We start from the raw sequence: 14,896 nt of genomic DNA, 5'->3' as shown, positions 1-14,896 counted from the left end.
TACACACCTCCAGCCGATTTATCCCTTATTCCGCCATCCCTATCCTTGCCTGTCAAGCCGCAAAATCCCAGATCTCTCACCACGCCTCAAAATGGCCATCTATGCCGTCTCGGCTCGGTTTGCAAGCCCGGAAGTCCTCGGAGGCCCGGCGTCGTCCAAACCATTTGCTCAGTTTGCCATGAACCTCAATAAAGGCTCTGATCTCACCATGGATGAACTCAAGGCATCTCTCCTGCTCTATGTTTACGAAATGTCCGAGACTATGAGATGGGATACAGTGGCGGAAATTGCGAGGATCACTCGCATGGCAGAACTCTACTATGCTCTACACTTCGATAGCAGACCCGGCGAGCCGAGTAAGGCCAGTACCTTCGATGATGGGATGCACCTGCGGAGCCAAGAAAGGGACATCAGCTCAGGTCATGCTGCTGAGGAATGGAGCAGCGTATGGTGGTGCATCTACTCGCTTGACACGAGCTGCAGTGCTGTTGCGTAGGTACAACCCAGGGATCCGATCCCGCCGTATTCAAGACTTCGATGCTAAGTCCCAAGGCAACAGATCATTCTCCAATCCCATTACCGACAACCTACAAGCAAAGATGACACTACCGGCAATGTCGGTTTCCGAGTTCACGAATTCATCGCTCTGTGACCGAGAATCGTCTGAAGATGGGTCGAAGTTTATCATGCCTTCAGCCGGTACGAAGCACTGGGAGACCATGAGCATGATATTCTCCAAGGCTTCGTGCAGTAATCGGAACCTATATTTCGGTGCATGTTCACTGATGCGAGCAGTTACCGACCTCCGATCTCTAACGATACGGAGCCGTGGCCGTGACATACAGAAGCGGCTGCACGAGCTCGAGAGCGACTGCACGGCAACTTCTTTTGCACTCCCTCCGTGGTTTTTCAATGCAACACGTAACTTGGGCATTGCCGAGACAGACGAGGAACATCAGCGTCGGCTAGACGTGCTTCTTGTTTGGTCAGGGTGAGTCAAGCGGTTGCCCGCCTGCACACATGACACAGCACTCATTTTAACAGGGCAAACGTATTGCTGTCCATCTGTGCAGCAAAGATCAGCACCCAGAGTGCTTGCTCGGAGCCCCAAGTCCTATGGCTCACAATTTTATCAAAGGCGAACGAGATGGTCCGGATAGTCCAGAACTGGAAGCCTGGCTATTTCAAAGCCATAGATCCCATGTGCTCGTACCTGATACTGCTCGCCGCATCCGTCCTCGCTTTCGATGGCGAGCTCGGCGCTACGAACGCGTCGACGCCATCTCAGTCGAGTGAGCACCTTGACCTTCTCCAGTTGTTCCTGGATCAGATGGGAATCAACTGGCCAGTAGGTGAGTGACAGTGCTCGCAGACATGCCAACTTTTGACGGCTAACCTCCAAATTCTGCTGCAGCATGCCGTCTGGCAAGTATGTCATATTCAAATGCATACATACATAAAAGAAAAATTGAAAAGTTAACATGGCTATGAACAGATACCTTGAAGTTGTTGCGGGCCAAATTGTCGAGGCGGAAGCCGGTACACGAAGACGCCCTGAATTACCTCATCCACCTCACCAGCCCCCTCAACGGAACCCTCATGCGCCCTGACAAGAATGATGTCGATACGCAATCGCCGCTTGCAGAGGAAGCCTCATCATTCCGCTTCCCAGCCGTCAGTGCCTTGGCTATCTCAGGGGACTCGACCACGCATTCCAATGGAGAGTTGTCAGATAATGTTGACCCCCAACTTCAGAACTATCAATGGCTCGACGAGTTTGATCTTGCGAGCTTGGACGATGTTACTGCGGGAATGGATTCGCAGATATGTTTAGAGCAGTTTTGAGTAAGGTACTAGTTTAACTCTCAACTCATCATAGTCCACCCATATCGAGCGAACTAATCATTTTCAAACGAGCCTTACCCCTGAATAGGTAACTTTGAGGCCAGAGTCATGTGAACATGGAGTTTCCAACCATTTATTGAGCTAAAACTTATATCCTGAGAGAATACCATGAATTAGTTCTCTTTCTAGCAACCTATCTACTCCTTCACCGCTTGTGTCATCATCTTCTGAGCAGCGTGCAGTTGCAACCCCAGCTGCTTCGGGCTTCTGGCTTGCGAGAAGACAATGAAATCCGGACGGATCAGCGCATAGCGGGTCGCAGGTTGGAACCGATCCCGGAAAGCAGAAGGGTTGTAGTGCGGTATCAGTGGCTGGGCCATGATCCTCACGGTGTCTTCCTCTGTACCCAGAAAGAATCTGTTGGTCTTCAAATACGACAACAACTCAGTGCCATCGTTAGGAGTACCCTCGCATAGTTCAAGAACCTCCCCCGAGAGGAAGTACGGCGGCAGGTTTGCTTCATCGAGTGCTTCCTTGATGCCCACAGCCTCCTCTTCGTCAGGGTGACACAGAAGGAGAAGAGTAAGCACGCCACTTCGCTCCCAGAAGACCTCATCAGATAGCTGGGTGAGGCCACTGATGGTCTTGAGGCACACCTGGGCCGTCTTGACACCTCCCCCTTCCTTCTCTAAAAAGAAGCCGCCGTCCACTCCACGGTGACCATCACTTTCGTCAAAGTTCAATCGCAGCAGTCTGTCCCGGACTGAGGGCAAAAGCTCCAGCACTCCGCTGATGACTTTGAAGAGGCCCACGAGGGAAGCCGACTTGCTTAGGAGTATGTTGCCGCTCCTCGCCGTGAGGATGCTGGAGACGTCCACTCCCTTACGCCGCTCTCGCGACCATCCCTCGAGCAGGACGTCGCGATGCTCTGGTGTAGAGAAACATGAACGGGGGTCACAGAGAAGCGCGAGCCTCCACGACAAGCCCAGCGCGTCCCGTATGCCGCTCGCTATCCCCTGGGCGCCGAAGGGGGGGAACACATGGGCCGCGTCACCTATAAGGGAGACGTTGCCGTGAAACCACCGATTCACAACCTTTTGCGAGAAGCTAAACCCGAATAGCAGCAATTAGCAAGGGTCAACTGAATTGAAGCGACGAGACGCAAAATAACAGGGTATGGAATAGCATTGGGGCTTACCTGGCTGGCGCACAACGCAAGATTTCCACGCAGTCCCATGGGAAGGAGACCGGCTCGTCTAGTTTCATGCCTTTGCGACTTGTTTTGACTTATTAGCTAACTGTCATCTCTATGTGCGGGATACATACCTGAGCAGGTGCCCCGGAATGGTTATATGCGCCACCATCTGCTCTTTTAGATGCTTCTCGGGGTCATCGGGCAGGTAATTCGGTGGCAGCTCGTATTCGAACCTATAAATGGACGGTGAGAACTGCTAGATTCTCGCCAAGATCGCATGGCATTCGAGTTAATACCTCCAGTATTTCTGCTGTCTCGGTCCGAATCGACCCGTTGCGATAGGCATCGTAGGGTGGGTACAAAAACTAATCAGATCAGGGTCAGTCATCAAGCGCAGCCAAGGGAGGAGAAACGGTAGAAAAGCCTATAACTTACTGGAATCCCCCAGGCCAGAAGACATCCCACAACTGTTCGGGCTGGTATCCGAGCTTCCACAGCGGAAAGGAAGGGTGCGAAGATGGTGTTGGGAGAGTGATGCGCAGGTTGGCTGCGATCCAGGTCGCCTCGTACTTGTATCTGGAGCACTGTCAGGTCTCGGAACGGTTCCTATCGCGGAGATGAGGTTTGGAAGTCATCATACAGTCCCGGAAGCTGCTGTATCCCCTTGGCCTCGAGATATCCCTTGCGGACGTATCCACGCTTGCCATCCGCGCCAACAAGATGCTTGCCTTGAATTTCCATCGTCTCACCATCTTCTCGTTGGTAGATGGCCTGGACGCCACCATCTACTTCACGAATCCCTGTCACAGTACAGTTCAGCCTCAGCTCGGCGTACTCGGACGCCTGTATCGAGCTGCGGAATATCTTCTCTGGAGCCGAGGTCAACGATCACGTAGCCCATCATCCAGGGGGCAGATATCCCATTCTCACCTAGTTCGGGCTGCAATAAGACGAACCCCGGCGGCAGTGCCTGCTCAAGCCAGTCGCGTTCATGCTCGATGCTGGCAAAGGGCTTGGACGTGAAAGTATTCTGGTGGAAGTGGACACAGGACATGACTGCAGTCCCACACACGACTTAGCAGGATGTCTGGCGGGGAAGATGTACCTGGTTTTGACTAACCCTGCCCTATCTCTTCCAATATAGATCGGTTGACGCCAAGCAGGTTGACGATGCGCGGGGGGTCACCACCCATGGCGATCGCTCGTGGGTCGGTACATATCTCATAGTTCTTCTCCAGCACGATAGACTTGCTTCCTTTAGCATGACAGCGGGCAGTGATGTGACATCAGAAGATAAAGAGTAGAGCTTACTTTGACCTTGCGAGCGGCCAAGGCGATGGCCAGGGCAAGACCAGATGGACCTGCTCCAACAATGATGACGTCGGTATTCTCCATTTTGGATTCTCTGATGATCAAAGCAAGCTGCCAAAGATGATCAGACAGCCTGTGTCGTGCCAGCGCCTGTCTAGAGTTCCTTCTTGTATCAAGTATCAATGAGAAGCCATGAGACACGACACTACAACTCCTACTCTTGCATTACCGAGATTCATGGGTGATAGTGGGCGGGATTCCTCCGAACGGAGAGACTAGTATGCGCCGGTCGTATAGGGTACAGTACCCATAAATGATGCTCTCGGAGGAACCTGAGAAGCAATTTCTGCGAGATTCACTTGAGGAGCCCCGCACCGCCCGGAGGAACTCCCCTGTCTAGTGTCACCGTCTTAAGCCTCCGTTCATTGCCGAGGTATGGAATGGGGTAGCGAAGCTGAGACTCTGTTAGCCGTGTCAATGATCAATCAATCAAAGTTCTGTGTTATAAGAGAGTGGGTATGAAACGCTGGAGATGGTCCAGTGTTCGATCCACCTTGAAATTGCAAACACCTTGATTCTTTTCTTGCAGATCTTGACTATCAACCAAGATGGCAACCTGGGCTCATCCAAGCCCCCAACTGACAAAGCTGGATGCCTTCAGAAGATATGTCAACCTGAAGTACGATCTGACCCTCGCCGACTATGAGCAACTGCACAAGTGGTCGGTGGACAAGACCGAGTTATTCTACCGGGAAATTTGGGACTTCTGTGGCGTCGTGTACTCAGCGCCTCCCAGTCGAGCTGTCAGTGATAGCTCCAGCATGTGGCCGCGACCAGAATGGTACCCCGGAGCCCGGCTGAACTTCACCGAGAACGTGCTCGCCGTGGGCCTGGCAGCGCATCCCGACAAGATCGCCGTGTCGGCGTGTCGCGAGGCCGGCACGCAGTGGAAGCATCTGACGTGGAAGCAACTAGAGCGTGAGGTAGCTCGGTACGCGAGCGCGCTGAGAATTGCCCATGTCAAGGAGATGGATCGTGTGGCAGGTATGAGAGCACCCCTTCTTGTGCGATATCTTGACGTTAGTGTTACTGACTTTTACTTAGCCGTCATGACAAACTCTCTTGAGGCGGTGTTGATTCTGCTCGCCTGTGCCAGCATCGGCGCCATCTTCTCTTCCACTTCGCCCGAGATGGGGGTGAATGGGATTGTCGAGAGGTATCTCCAGTCTCAGCCCAAGGTCCTGTTCCTCGAGTCTCGTGTCCTCTACGGGGGCAAGTCGCGAGACCTCCGCAAGAAGCTGGCCACTGTCGTTGAAAAGCTGAAGCATCAAGTCACTGGGCTCCAGCAGGTCATCGTCAGCGGCCCAACTTGGGAAAATGACACTGTGTGAGTGCTGGCTTCCCGAGGAGCCCACCGCAGGTTGCTGATTATAGTCAGAATCTCCCTTAACAAGTTCCTCGACGTCCCACTAGAACCCCTGAAGTTCCTGCAGGTCCCGTTTGACCATCCCGTCTACATCTTGTATTCGTCAGTATCTTCCAGGAGGCTCCTTGGTGACCCAAAGAAGAGCTAACTGGTCAGCAGATCCGGGACAACTGGCCAGCCAAAGTGTACGAAGCAACGATTCCTTTATCCACCAACTCATAGCACATATCTCTGAGCTCTGGAGACGGAGGTCTTTGACTAACTGTGGCTTAGGTATCTGTCACTCCGGAGGTGGTGCGCTTCTAAAGCATAAGATGGATATGGCGTTGGCGATGGACCTTGGCATCGACTCAATATATTATCAGTACACAAGCGTGAGTTGCCCGACTCGTCTCTAACTGTGCAATCGCTGACGAGATCTCATAGACTGGATGGATGATGTGGAATGTGCTTGTGGGAGCTCTCAGCGTTGGTTGCAAGATCATTCTTTATGACGGGAGCCCGCTCCATCCGAGACCGTCTTACCAATTGAGATTTCTAGAAGAACAAGGGTAAGTTGTCTCATATGATGGATCAAGGTTCACTCTTGCTACCAGAGGCTAACTGTGGTGTCGACATCAGCGTCACGCATTGGGGCACGAGTCCAAAATTCCTCGGGACGCTCATGAGAGACCTTAACGGTCCGCTACCGTCGCTGGCAGCCTTACAGACAGTGCTCGTATCTGGCTCGGCTCTCTCCCAGGAACTCTGTGACTGGTTCTACACAGTCTTTCCGAAAGAAGTCGGTCTCCATAATGGTTCGGGAGGGACGGACATGCTTGGAGGCAGTAAGCGGTCCTGACATGAGTCGAAGCGGTGGGGTTGCATCAAGCTGATCAGTCTTTGGCAGTTATTGGCGCCAATAATCTAATACAGATACATGGTAACGAACTTGCGGCTGCCACTCTGGGCATGAAGGTAGAGATCTGGGACGAGAACGGCAACAATATCGATGAGTCCGGACAGAAAGGGGAGTTAGTAATCACGAAACCGTTCCCGAGCATGCCGGTGACGTTCTGGGGCGAAGGAGGAGACGAAAAGTACCGAAAAGCATACTTTGACACCTTCTCTAATGTCTGGTGTCATGGAGACTTTGTCAGCAGGGATATCAAGACCAAGGGCTACGTAGTCCATGGTCGCAGCGACGGTGTCCTCAATCCTGGAGGTGAGAATGCCTCCCCATGTTTATATTTTGACGCGAGAAAACTAACCGCTTTCAAGGAGTTCGGTTCGGCACTGCCGAGATATACGACGTGGTCAGCAGATTCGCCGAGGTGGATGACAGCATCGCGGTAGGCCAGCGGCGGCCCCAGGATCAAGAGGAGCAGGTTCTACTATTCGTCAAGACGAGGGACGGCGTAACTTTCGATAAGGCGCTGGAGTCAAAGATCCGCGATGCCATCAAGACGTTGCTGAGCCCGAGGCATGTCCCAGCGTATATCCTTCACGTCAGGGACATCCCGTACACCATGAGCGGTAAGAAGGTTGAGAAGGCCGTCAAGAGCGTCGTGACAGGGGAGAGAGTGCAGAACGCTGGCGCTATAAGCAACGCGGAGTGTTTAAAGGAATACGAGAAGTATGCCAGCCTGCCAGATATAAAATGGGCCGCCAAGCTGTAGAATTAGAGTTTATAGTTCGCGATTGAATTACGTATATAGATTCAAAGAATTCTTTATAGAGGGTATAGAGAATGATACCCTATTTTAGAGACTGTATGCTTATTATTATGCTCAGTCTTAATTACCTCACTAAAGGGGAGAAAGTGGATAACACATAAAACAAGCCTTGCGTTACCCTCTTTAAAGCCCCCATAGAAATACCCTGTTAATTGGACATTTCGCTATCGTCAACTCCTTATCATTGCACCATCCATCCCCACTCGCACATCATGTCTAAATCTGCCCCAACCCCTATTTCTTGCCAAAGTATAAAATCACGAAACACGCATCACGTAGCACTATGGTTTTCTTGCAGAATACGTCTATATCGTGACTCTCGCTTTCTTATGAGTTCACTACGTACGAGTTTTGTCTTACTATCCGTATAGGCATGCCATCTTCTCATCCAATATGGCTTTACACCCCTCCGAAGTTGCTAAGCATAACACCGCCAAGTCTTGTTGGCTTATCATTCATGTAGGTCATCACCACAACTGATGGAGCTTAAACTTACAAATAACCGCAGAACGAAGTCTACGATCTAACCAAGTTCCTTCCACGTGAGTGACAGACTGAGATCAAGTCATCAGACTCGATGATGGCATAAGAGCATTCCTACTAACGCTGAATTTGATGGTTTCTTGAAATAGACCACCCTGGAGGCCGCAGAGTCATTTTGATGCATGCGGTATGTCAGGTTGACGATGCTTTTGATCTAGGCAACGAAGACTCACATTTCCACCACTCTAGGGCAGAGACGCTACTCAAAGATTCAACCTTGTTCATTCAAAGGATATACTCGATAAATGGCTTGACCCTTCCCAGAAGTTGGGTGCTGTTAATTCCAGTGAGGTCGTGGAATCCGCCACCCTACAAGAGGAGAAGGAACGCCAAATTGCCCTCAACAAGAAACCACCGCTGTCGCAATGCCTTACTGTGAGAGATTTCGAAGCCGTGGCCCAACAGACTATGAGAAAAGAGTCATGGGAGTACTATTCAACAGGAGCAGAAGACGAGTTCGTAGGTTGCATTCCATTGGTTATCTGGGTAGGCCCCATAACTCACATGTGCCATCAGACCCTCAAGGAAAACATGACTGCCTTCCAAAGGATTCGCTTCCGTCCCAAAGTTCTCGTTAATGTCGAGCATGTCGATATATCGACAACTCTTCTGGGGACAAAGACGACTATCCCCATCTATGTCTCAGCTACAGCTAGTGCCAAATTGGGCCATCCGGAGGGCGAAGTGGTCCTAACAAGAGCAAGCAACAATCACGGCATTGTGCAAATGATACCGTTGTACTCATCATGCCCTATTGAGGAGATTACTGATGCCAGGGCCCCGGATGCCACTCAGTGGTTTCAGATATATGTAAAAAAGGACCGCACCGCCACCCGTAATGCTGTTAAAAAGGCTGAGAGACTTGGTTGCAAGGCTCTTTGCATCACCGTTGATAACCCTCACTTGGGTAGTCGCGAAAGAGTTTTGCGGTCGCACCAGGAAGGTGAGACAAGCGACACCGACGAGTTTGAGGATGTGCCAGCCACCGAGCTAGATCCTTCGCTCACCACAAACGCAAGCCTCGCTTGGGAAGATATCCCTTGGTTTCAGAGCATTACGAAGATGCCTATCATCATCAAGGGTGTACAGCGGGTTGAGGATGTCCTTACAGCGGTAAGATATGGCGTCAACGGGGTAATTCTCTCCAACCACGGCGGCCGTCAGCTTGAGTACGCCGAAGCTCCCATCGAAGTGCTCACCGAGCTCATGCCCATCTTGCGAGAACGTGGACTTGACCAGAAAATCGAGGTATACATGGATGGTGGCGTTCGCCGAGGGACGGACGTTCTTAAAGCTCTCTGTCTTGGTGCTCGTGGAGTTGGGATTGGTCGTCCATTTCTCTATGCGATGGCAGGGCATGGTCAGAAGGGTGTTGAGAAAGCCATGCGAATTTTCAAGGATGAGCTAGAGAGGAACATGCGCCTAATAGGATGCGATTCTATCGACGAATTGCATCCTGGATTGGTGAAATTGCTTGCCAGGGATCAAGCAAAGATCTAAACAGGCGCTGATCCTGACTTAAAACCTCTTGGAATGTCAGGTATCATAAACTTGTTCGTTGAACGCTAAACTGCATGCTAATGCATCGCAAAAGGGGGGGCAAGGTTAGAGTAGTCCAATACACAGTAACCCATGCTCCCACCGCTGAGCAACTATTTGCCCAAGCTGATGGAAATGAGGTATTCTAACAGCACAAATAGATGACAACTGTGTACACAAGCGGAGTTATTTAACGATGGCTCTTGTATCCATATCGAACTGTCTCGAGGCTGTGTGCGCGGTTGTGCAAGGAAATGCGGGTTGAACCTTAATATTTTGGGGGCACACTTACCAAGAAGGGCGGAATTGATACCCATCGGCACTTGGCCCGTGTATGACCTTCTTGTCTTTATTCTGAAGCCAATGGCCTAAATAAAACTTTCTTATCCCTACAAGGTGCCTAAGAAACGACTTGGCTCAGAGATATTGCTCGTCCCGATAGTGAGGAGGTAGTGCGGCTGGTTCTGCAACGACTCCCAAAGACAGGACGGTATAAGAAAGCCCTTGACGAAACAATTATCCTCTCAGTTTTAGGCACTGCCTGTCTTTGTGTACTTCTCTTTTGTGACCCAGGCATACTGTACCTTCTCGGGCTGAGATAAAGGGAGTGAAGCAGGTGCATTGTTTCGCTGCTTGGGATTATGACCGACGTTCTTGAGGTTTATCTTCTGAAGTTCCCACTTGACTCTCCCGAACAGCTCGTATGAGAACTTCCGTGTTGATAGTCGCATCACGGGGGACCCACTGATGAAAGGTCCGCTTGACCAGGCCGATTCATTGCAATACGTCGCGAAGACTGCCTCATTAGTAACAGTCGACCTCGAAAATCCCTATGCTGGCCTGGCTCCTCGTTTGCAGCTATGTGTAAGATAATACTAACCAATTTTCTCAGTGACTTGACGAGAACCTACAACTCTAATTCAGCACCCCAATCCGCAAACAGGTCACGTTATGAGTGCATTTGTCGCAGCCAGGTCAGTTCTTTTCTGAGGCGATTCTAGGCTGTAGCTCATTCCGACTGCGAGAATCACTGTTGATTCGTGGTGTGGTGTGGCGTGGAAAGAAGGCTCCCCGAGAGGTCTTTGGATATGAATGCTAACGGCCTGTTTCTGCATCCACCTCGCCATTCGCTACTCACACTGCCAGACTTATAAATGCCCCTGGCGATATCAAGCTTTGTGACGAAGTATGCAGGGGAGACGAGAACTAACGGACATTGTGACTTGCGCCTACGCTAGTATCGGTCGAGAAAAGTCCAAAGTAATATTATGTTATCGCTCAAAGGCGATTCCCAAGCCAATAAGAATGCCTATCCGCCGCCGTGGCATACATCAATACAGTATAATTACGCACCATCTATCATCTCTCTCAAACTAACCAAACTCCCAATACCTCCTGCAATACTGTCTACCCATCTCAAGATGTCCTGTGCTAGAAACTCACTATCGCAGTTCTCGACGGCAAGATCAAAATCCCTCTGGAGTTGGCTTGCATTGAAAACTGTTATCCATCTCGGCTCCACCCTTTCCATCTCTTCCAAGAACAAGACCCTCAAGAGAGTAAGCTCGTACTCCAACAAGTGCTCCATGTAGAGGCGAGAGGGAACTTGGTCCAGGTCATGTGCGTATCGTGCTACGTCAGGCTTATCGCGTCGAGGTCGGCCTTCCAGAAACGAAGGGTAAGAACAAGCCTTCCACAGAGGCAGAGCTGAGACACATTCCCAATCGACAACGCCAGTGAGATTTCCAGCATTGTCGACGAGGACATTGCTTCGGAATAGGTCAGTATGAGAGAGCAATGTGGTCTCTTCTACCATCGCTATTTCCGGAAAGACGAGGTCGATAAGCTGGTGTAGCTTTGTGATGATACTGGCAGTCCGAGTAGCATCCTCTCTGTCGGCTTCGGCATCTCCATCAAGCTTTCCTCCAGCTGGATATTTTCGCAAAACGGCGATTTTCTTTTCATTTCAATTCCATTGCCAAGTGGGATCACACGTTGCAGTGTGCTGGTGCAGAGTTTTGAATAGCAGACTTTGATAGTGACTGCGGTGACTATAGCGACGAAGAATAGGCAGTTATACGACCAGAGACATCCGTGCCTCCTGTTAGAGTTGTACGGGCCTGTGGGGTGAGTAATGGCTCTATAGTGCTCTCGCGCCCGCTCAAGCATAATACTGGTCTTCAGTTGAGGGTCTTACGTCTCTTATTCTATCTCATATTCTGATAGATACCTTGTCAGACACAAACGGCTCACATCATGGTTCCCTTCAATGACTCACTAGCAGACTATTCCCAAGTTAGTACGTTGTGTCATAAATCAAATGCATGAACCGACAGTTCTGGTTGAGATGGCTTGCTTTCATAATGTATCAGATTGAATGTCATAATTACACCAAAACTTGAGGTCCCCTTTCCCCTTTCATGATCACTCACAGTTCCAATACGGCGATTGCATATCCATCCTAGACTCAACCCTTCACATAATCTGCCTCGCCTAATCGGTGGGCTTTAGGCGAGGGAACAGCGTTGTTGGGCTGAGATGTCGACTTAAAATCGCCATGGAGTGGTGCATTGCAAATTCATCATCAGCTGAACACTGCGGAAAAATACCAAATAGGCGACGACCGGGATCGCTCGACTGAGTGGGAGTTGTAGGGGACACGCAAAGCTTGATAGATTTCATCACCCGTTGGTTAAAACCGCTTGGTGGTATGACCGGCAGTCCGGCACCCACAGACCAGACCAGAACCCACCAAGAAGCACGACCCCAGACGTCTTTGACCATTTTACGTAGCTTTTCCCCACGTAATGTCAAGTGGCGTCGTCTGAGTCGTGCGGGCGTACTAAGCCAGATTCGTGGGTCATAGCCTACGGCCTCCCCACTTGTTAACCCCTTGTCGTTGCCGACTCCCAGGCACCGTGGAGAAGCACGAGATTGAGTTACCGACGAGGAAGAATTTAAAGGCGGGCTGGATCCGGGGAGAGATAGTCGACATTCTCTTGTTCAGCCCAGGCGTTTCATCGATTCAATGTCATCTTCACCCGAGCATACCATGGAGCCGTCGACCAAGAAGAACATGTGGCAGTCCCTTCGGGACAACCCCAAGGTCCTGTTCATTGCCTTCTTTGCATCCCTGGGAGGTTTTGAGTATGGTTACCAGCAGGGTGTTCTTGGCCAGTCTCTGGTCATGACCCGGTTCACTGAGAACTTTCCTTCTGTCGTCAAGTCCTCCTCAGCAACTGGCTGGCTTACTTCTATCCTCCAGCTAGGAGGCATTCTTGGGTCTCTCTCGGCTGGTGTTCTAGGCGAGCTCATCTCCAGAAAGTACACCATGTTTATCGCCTGTTGCTGGGTTATCCTTGGCAGTTACCTCTACGTCGGTGCAACTGCTGGTGCCCCATCTCTTCTCTATGCTGGACGATTCTTTACCGGTGTCGGAGTCGGCCTCTTCAGCGGCGTCGGTCCTCTTTACAACGCTGAGCTCTCTGCTCCCGAGATGCGAGGTCTCCTCGTTTCCTTCTACCAACTGGCGACTATCCTGGGCATCATGCTCTCTTTCTGGGTAGGCTACGGCAGTAACTACATTGGCGGAACCGGAGAAGGCCAGTCGGATCTTGCCTGGCGCCTCCCCTCGATCATCCAAGGCATTCCCGCCGCCGCCCTCGCTGTCGGCATCTGGTTTATGCCTTTCTCCCCACGCTGGCTTGTCAAGGTCGGCCGTGATGAGGAGGCTAGGTCCACCCTGGCATGGATGCGCAAGCTGCCAGAGGACCACGACGACATCCGGGTCGAATTCCTCGAGATCAAGGCCGAAGCTGTCTTTGAGCAAAAGGTTTTTGCGCGCGACTTTCCTCATCTTGCGGAGAAGGGCAAGAGCCGCTTCATGCAGCAGGTAGCGCAGTACGTGACTTGCTTCAGGAGTATTGATAACTTGAAGCGTGTCTGCACGGCTTGGCTGGTCATGTTCTTCCAGCAGTGGTCTGGAATTGACGCCAGTAGGTGTTCTTCTACGATATTAGAAATATGTGGAAGCTAATGTTTTCAGTTATCTACTACGCCTCGAATGTCTTTATCAGCCTGGGACTCACTGGTGGAACCATTGCCCTGCTGGCAACTGGAGTCACTGGCGTCGTCTTCCTCATCAGCACTATTCCTGCTATGGTCAGTCAATCACGAAGCCTAGGTTGTCACAAGACTAACATCTGAACAGTTGATCATTGATCGGGTTGGTCGCAAGCCTCTCCTGCAGATCGGTTCCGTCGTCATGGGCGCCAGCATGGTCACTGTCGGCGTCATTGTAGCCAAGTTCCGACATGACTGGCCTTCTCACGTTGCAGCCGGCTGGTCAGCCGTGGCCCTAATCTGGGTCTATATTGCTGGATTCGGTGCTACATGGGGCCCCGTTTCTTGGACGCTTGTGTCTGAGATCTTCCCTCTGTCCATCCGAGCCAAGGGAGCATCCATCGGTGCATCCAGCAACTGGGTCAATAACTTTGCCATCGCCTTCTTTGTGCCTCCTATGCTGGAAGCCTGGGCATGGGGAACCTACATCTTCTTTGCTGTTTTCTTGGCTGCTGGTATCGTTTGGGTCTGGATCTATCTCCCGGAGACCAAGAATGCCACTCTTGAGGACATGGACCGAGTCTTCAAGAGCCGCACGGGTGAGATGGACGGTGTGCTTATGAGGGAGGCTCAGGCCGAGGTTGGTCTGCTTAGCTTTGCTCATGAGCGTAAGCTGTCTCATGACAAGGAGGTTGAGAAGCATGTCGAGGAGTTGTAATTGGGACACTGGAAATATTTGGCGAGTCTTGTGAAGGGATGCACATATGGAAGGTTTAAAATTATACAATTTACCGAGATTCAATTTCAATTCGCAGGTTTATGTTGCCCCTGATGCTCTGTTGAGACCATGATGTGCCCGCAAGACAGAACCGGTGGACGTCAATGGAGTTTGTGTTAAGCTATCCTTTCTCAACCCTCTAAAACCTTGAAACTACAAAGTAAGACGATACCCAAATGGACAAGCTGGGAAAATCGGCAACGTCCTCAATTCCTGAGGCAGGCTCTAAGTCGCCCCTGCAACTGCACGGCCCTTGACTAAGACGTTGTAACGTTGCAGCGATCTTCGGGGCATCGGCCGACAACAGGTCTAAAATGGTTGATCAAGGCGCCCATGATGAACACCCCATTGTGGTGGTGCACTGAGTATGGTTGATCCTTCCAGGGGTGACTGCACTCCTAGAGATGATACTCTTGCTGATGCAGCACATGTTGCTCAGATATAGGCAGGTGCCATGAGCGAGCAAATGTCTGAGTATATGT

At 51.0% G+C, this 14,896-nt stretch overlaps 4 protein-coding genes across 4 annotated transcripts; 3 read left to right on the top strand and 1 right to left on the bottom strand.

Annotated features, from left to right (window-relative positions):
* Nucleotides 1–91: 91 nt before the first annotated feature.
* Nucleotides 92–1,845, top strand: LRP88_14611 (fungal specific transcription factor domain-containing protein; the record flags this gene model as incomplete). The annotated part of the gene is made up of 4 exons (XM_083250950.1): nucleotides 92–492; nucleotides 560–991; nucleotides 1,045–1,352; nucleotides 1,496–1,845. The coding sequence occupies 4 exons, from the start codon at nucleotides 92–94 to the stop codon at nucleotides 1,843–1,845; spliced, it is 1,491 nt and encodes a 496-aa protein (XP_083093350.1).
* A 197-nt stretch (nucleotides 1,846–2,042) lies between these two features.
* LRP88_14610 (FAD-dependent oxidoreductase) lies at nucleotides 2,043–4,435 on the bottom strand (the record flags this gene model as incomplete). The annotated part of the gene is made up of 7 exons (XM_083250949.1): nucleotides 2,043–2,952; nucleotides 3,172–3,273; nucleotides 3,476–3,616; nucleotides 3,681–3,909; nucleotides 3,971–4,096; nucleotides 4,161–4,287; nucleotides 4,352–4,435. 7 exons carry the CDS (start codon nucleotides 4,433–4,435, stop codon nucleotides 2,043–2,045), a joined length of 1,719 nt encoding a protein of 572 aa, XP_083093349.1.
* A 524-nt stretch (nucleotides 4,436–4,959) lies between these two features.
* On the top strand, nucleotides 4,960–7,435 carry LRP88_14609 (uncharacterized protein; the record flags this gene model as incomplete). Its single annotated transcript, XM_083250948.1, has 8 exons — nucleotides 4,960–5,395; nucleotides 5,456–5,738; nucleotides 5,790–5,879; nucleotides 5,937–5,962; nucleotides 6,051–6,151; nucleotides 6,204–6,224; nucleotides 6,693–6,981; nucleotides 7,038–7,435. 8 exons carry the CDS (start codon nucleotides 4,960–4,962, stop codon nucleotides 7,433–7,435), a joined length of 1,644 nt encoding a protein of 547 aa, XP_083093348.1.
* Nucleotides 7,436–12,626: 5,191 nt separating this feature from the next.
* LRP88_14608 (general substrate transporter) lies at nucleotides 12,627–14,354 on the top strand (the record flags this gene model as incomplete). The annotated part of the gene is made up of 3 exons (XM_083250947.1): nucleotides 12,627–13,569; nucleotides 13,620–13,735; nucleotides 13,785–14,354. The coding sequence occupies 3 exons, from the start codon at nucleotides 12,627–12,629 to the stop codon at nucleotides 14,352–14,354; spliced, it is 1,629 nt and encodes a 542-aa protein (XP_083093347.1).
* Nucleotides 14,355–14,896: the final 542 nt, after the last annotated feature.

Source organism: Fusarium phalaenopsidis (assembly GCF_050370095.1).
Source record: "Fusarium phalaenopsidis strain FUZ10S chromosome Unknown contig_32372, whole genome shotgun sequence".
NCBI lineage: Eukaryota > Fungi > Ascomycota > Sordariomycetes > Hypocreales > Nectriaceae > Fusarium > Fusarium phalaenopsidis.
This window is presented reverse-complemented; position numbering and strand designations above follow the sequence as displayed.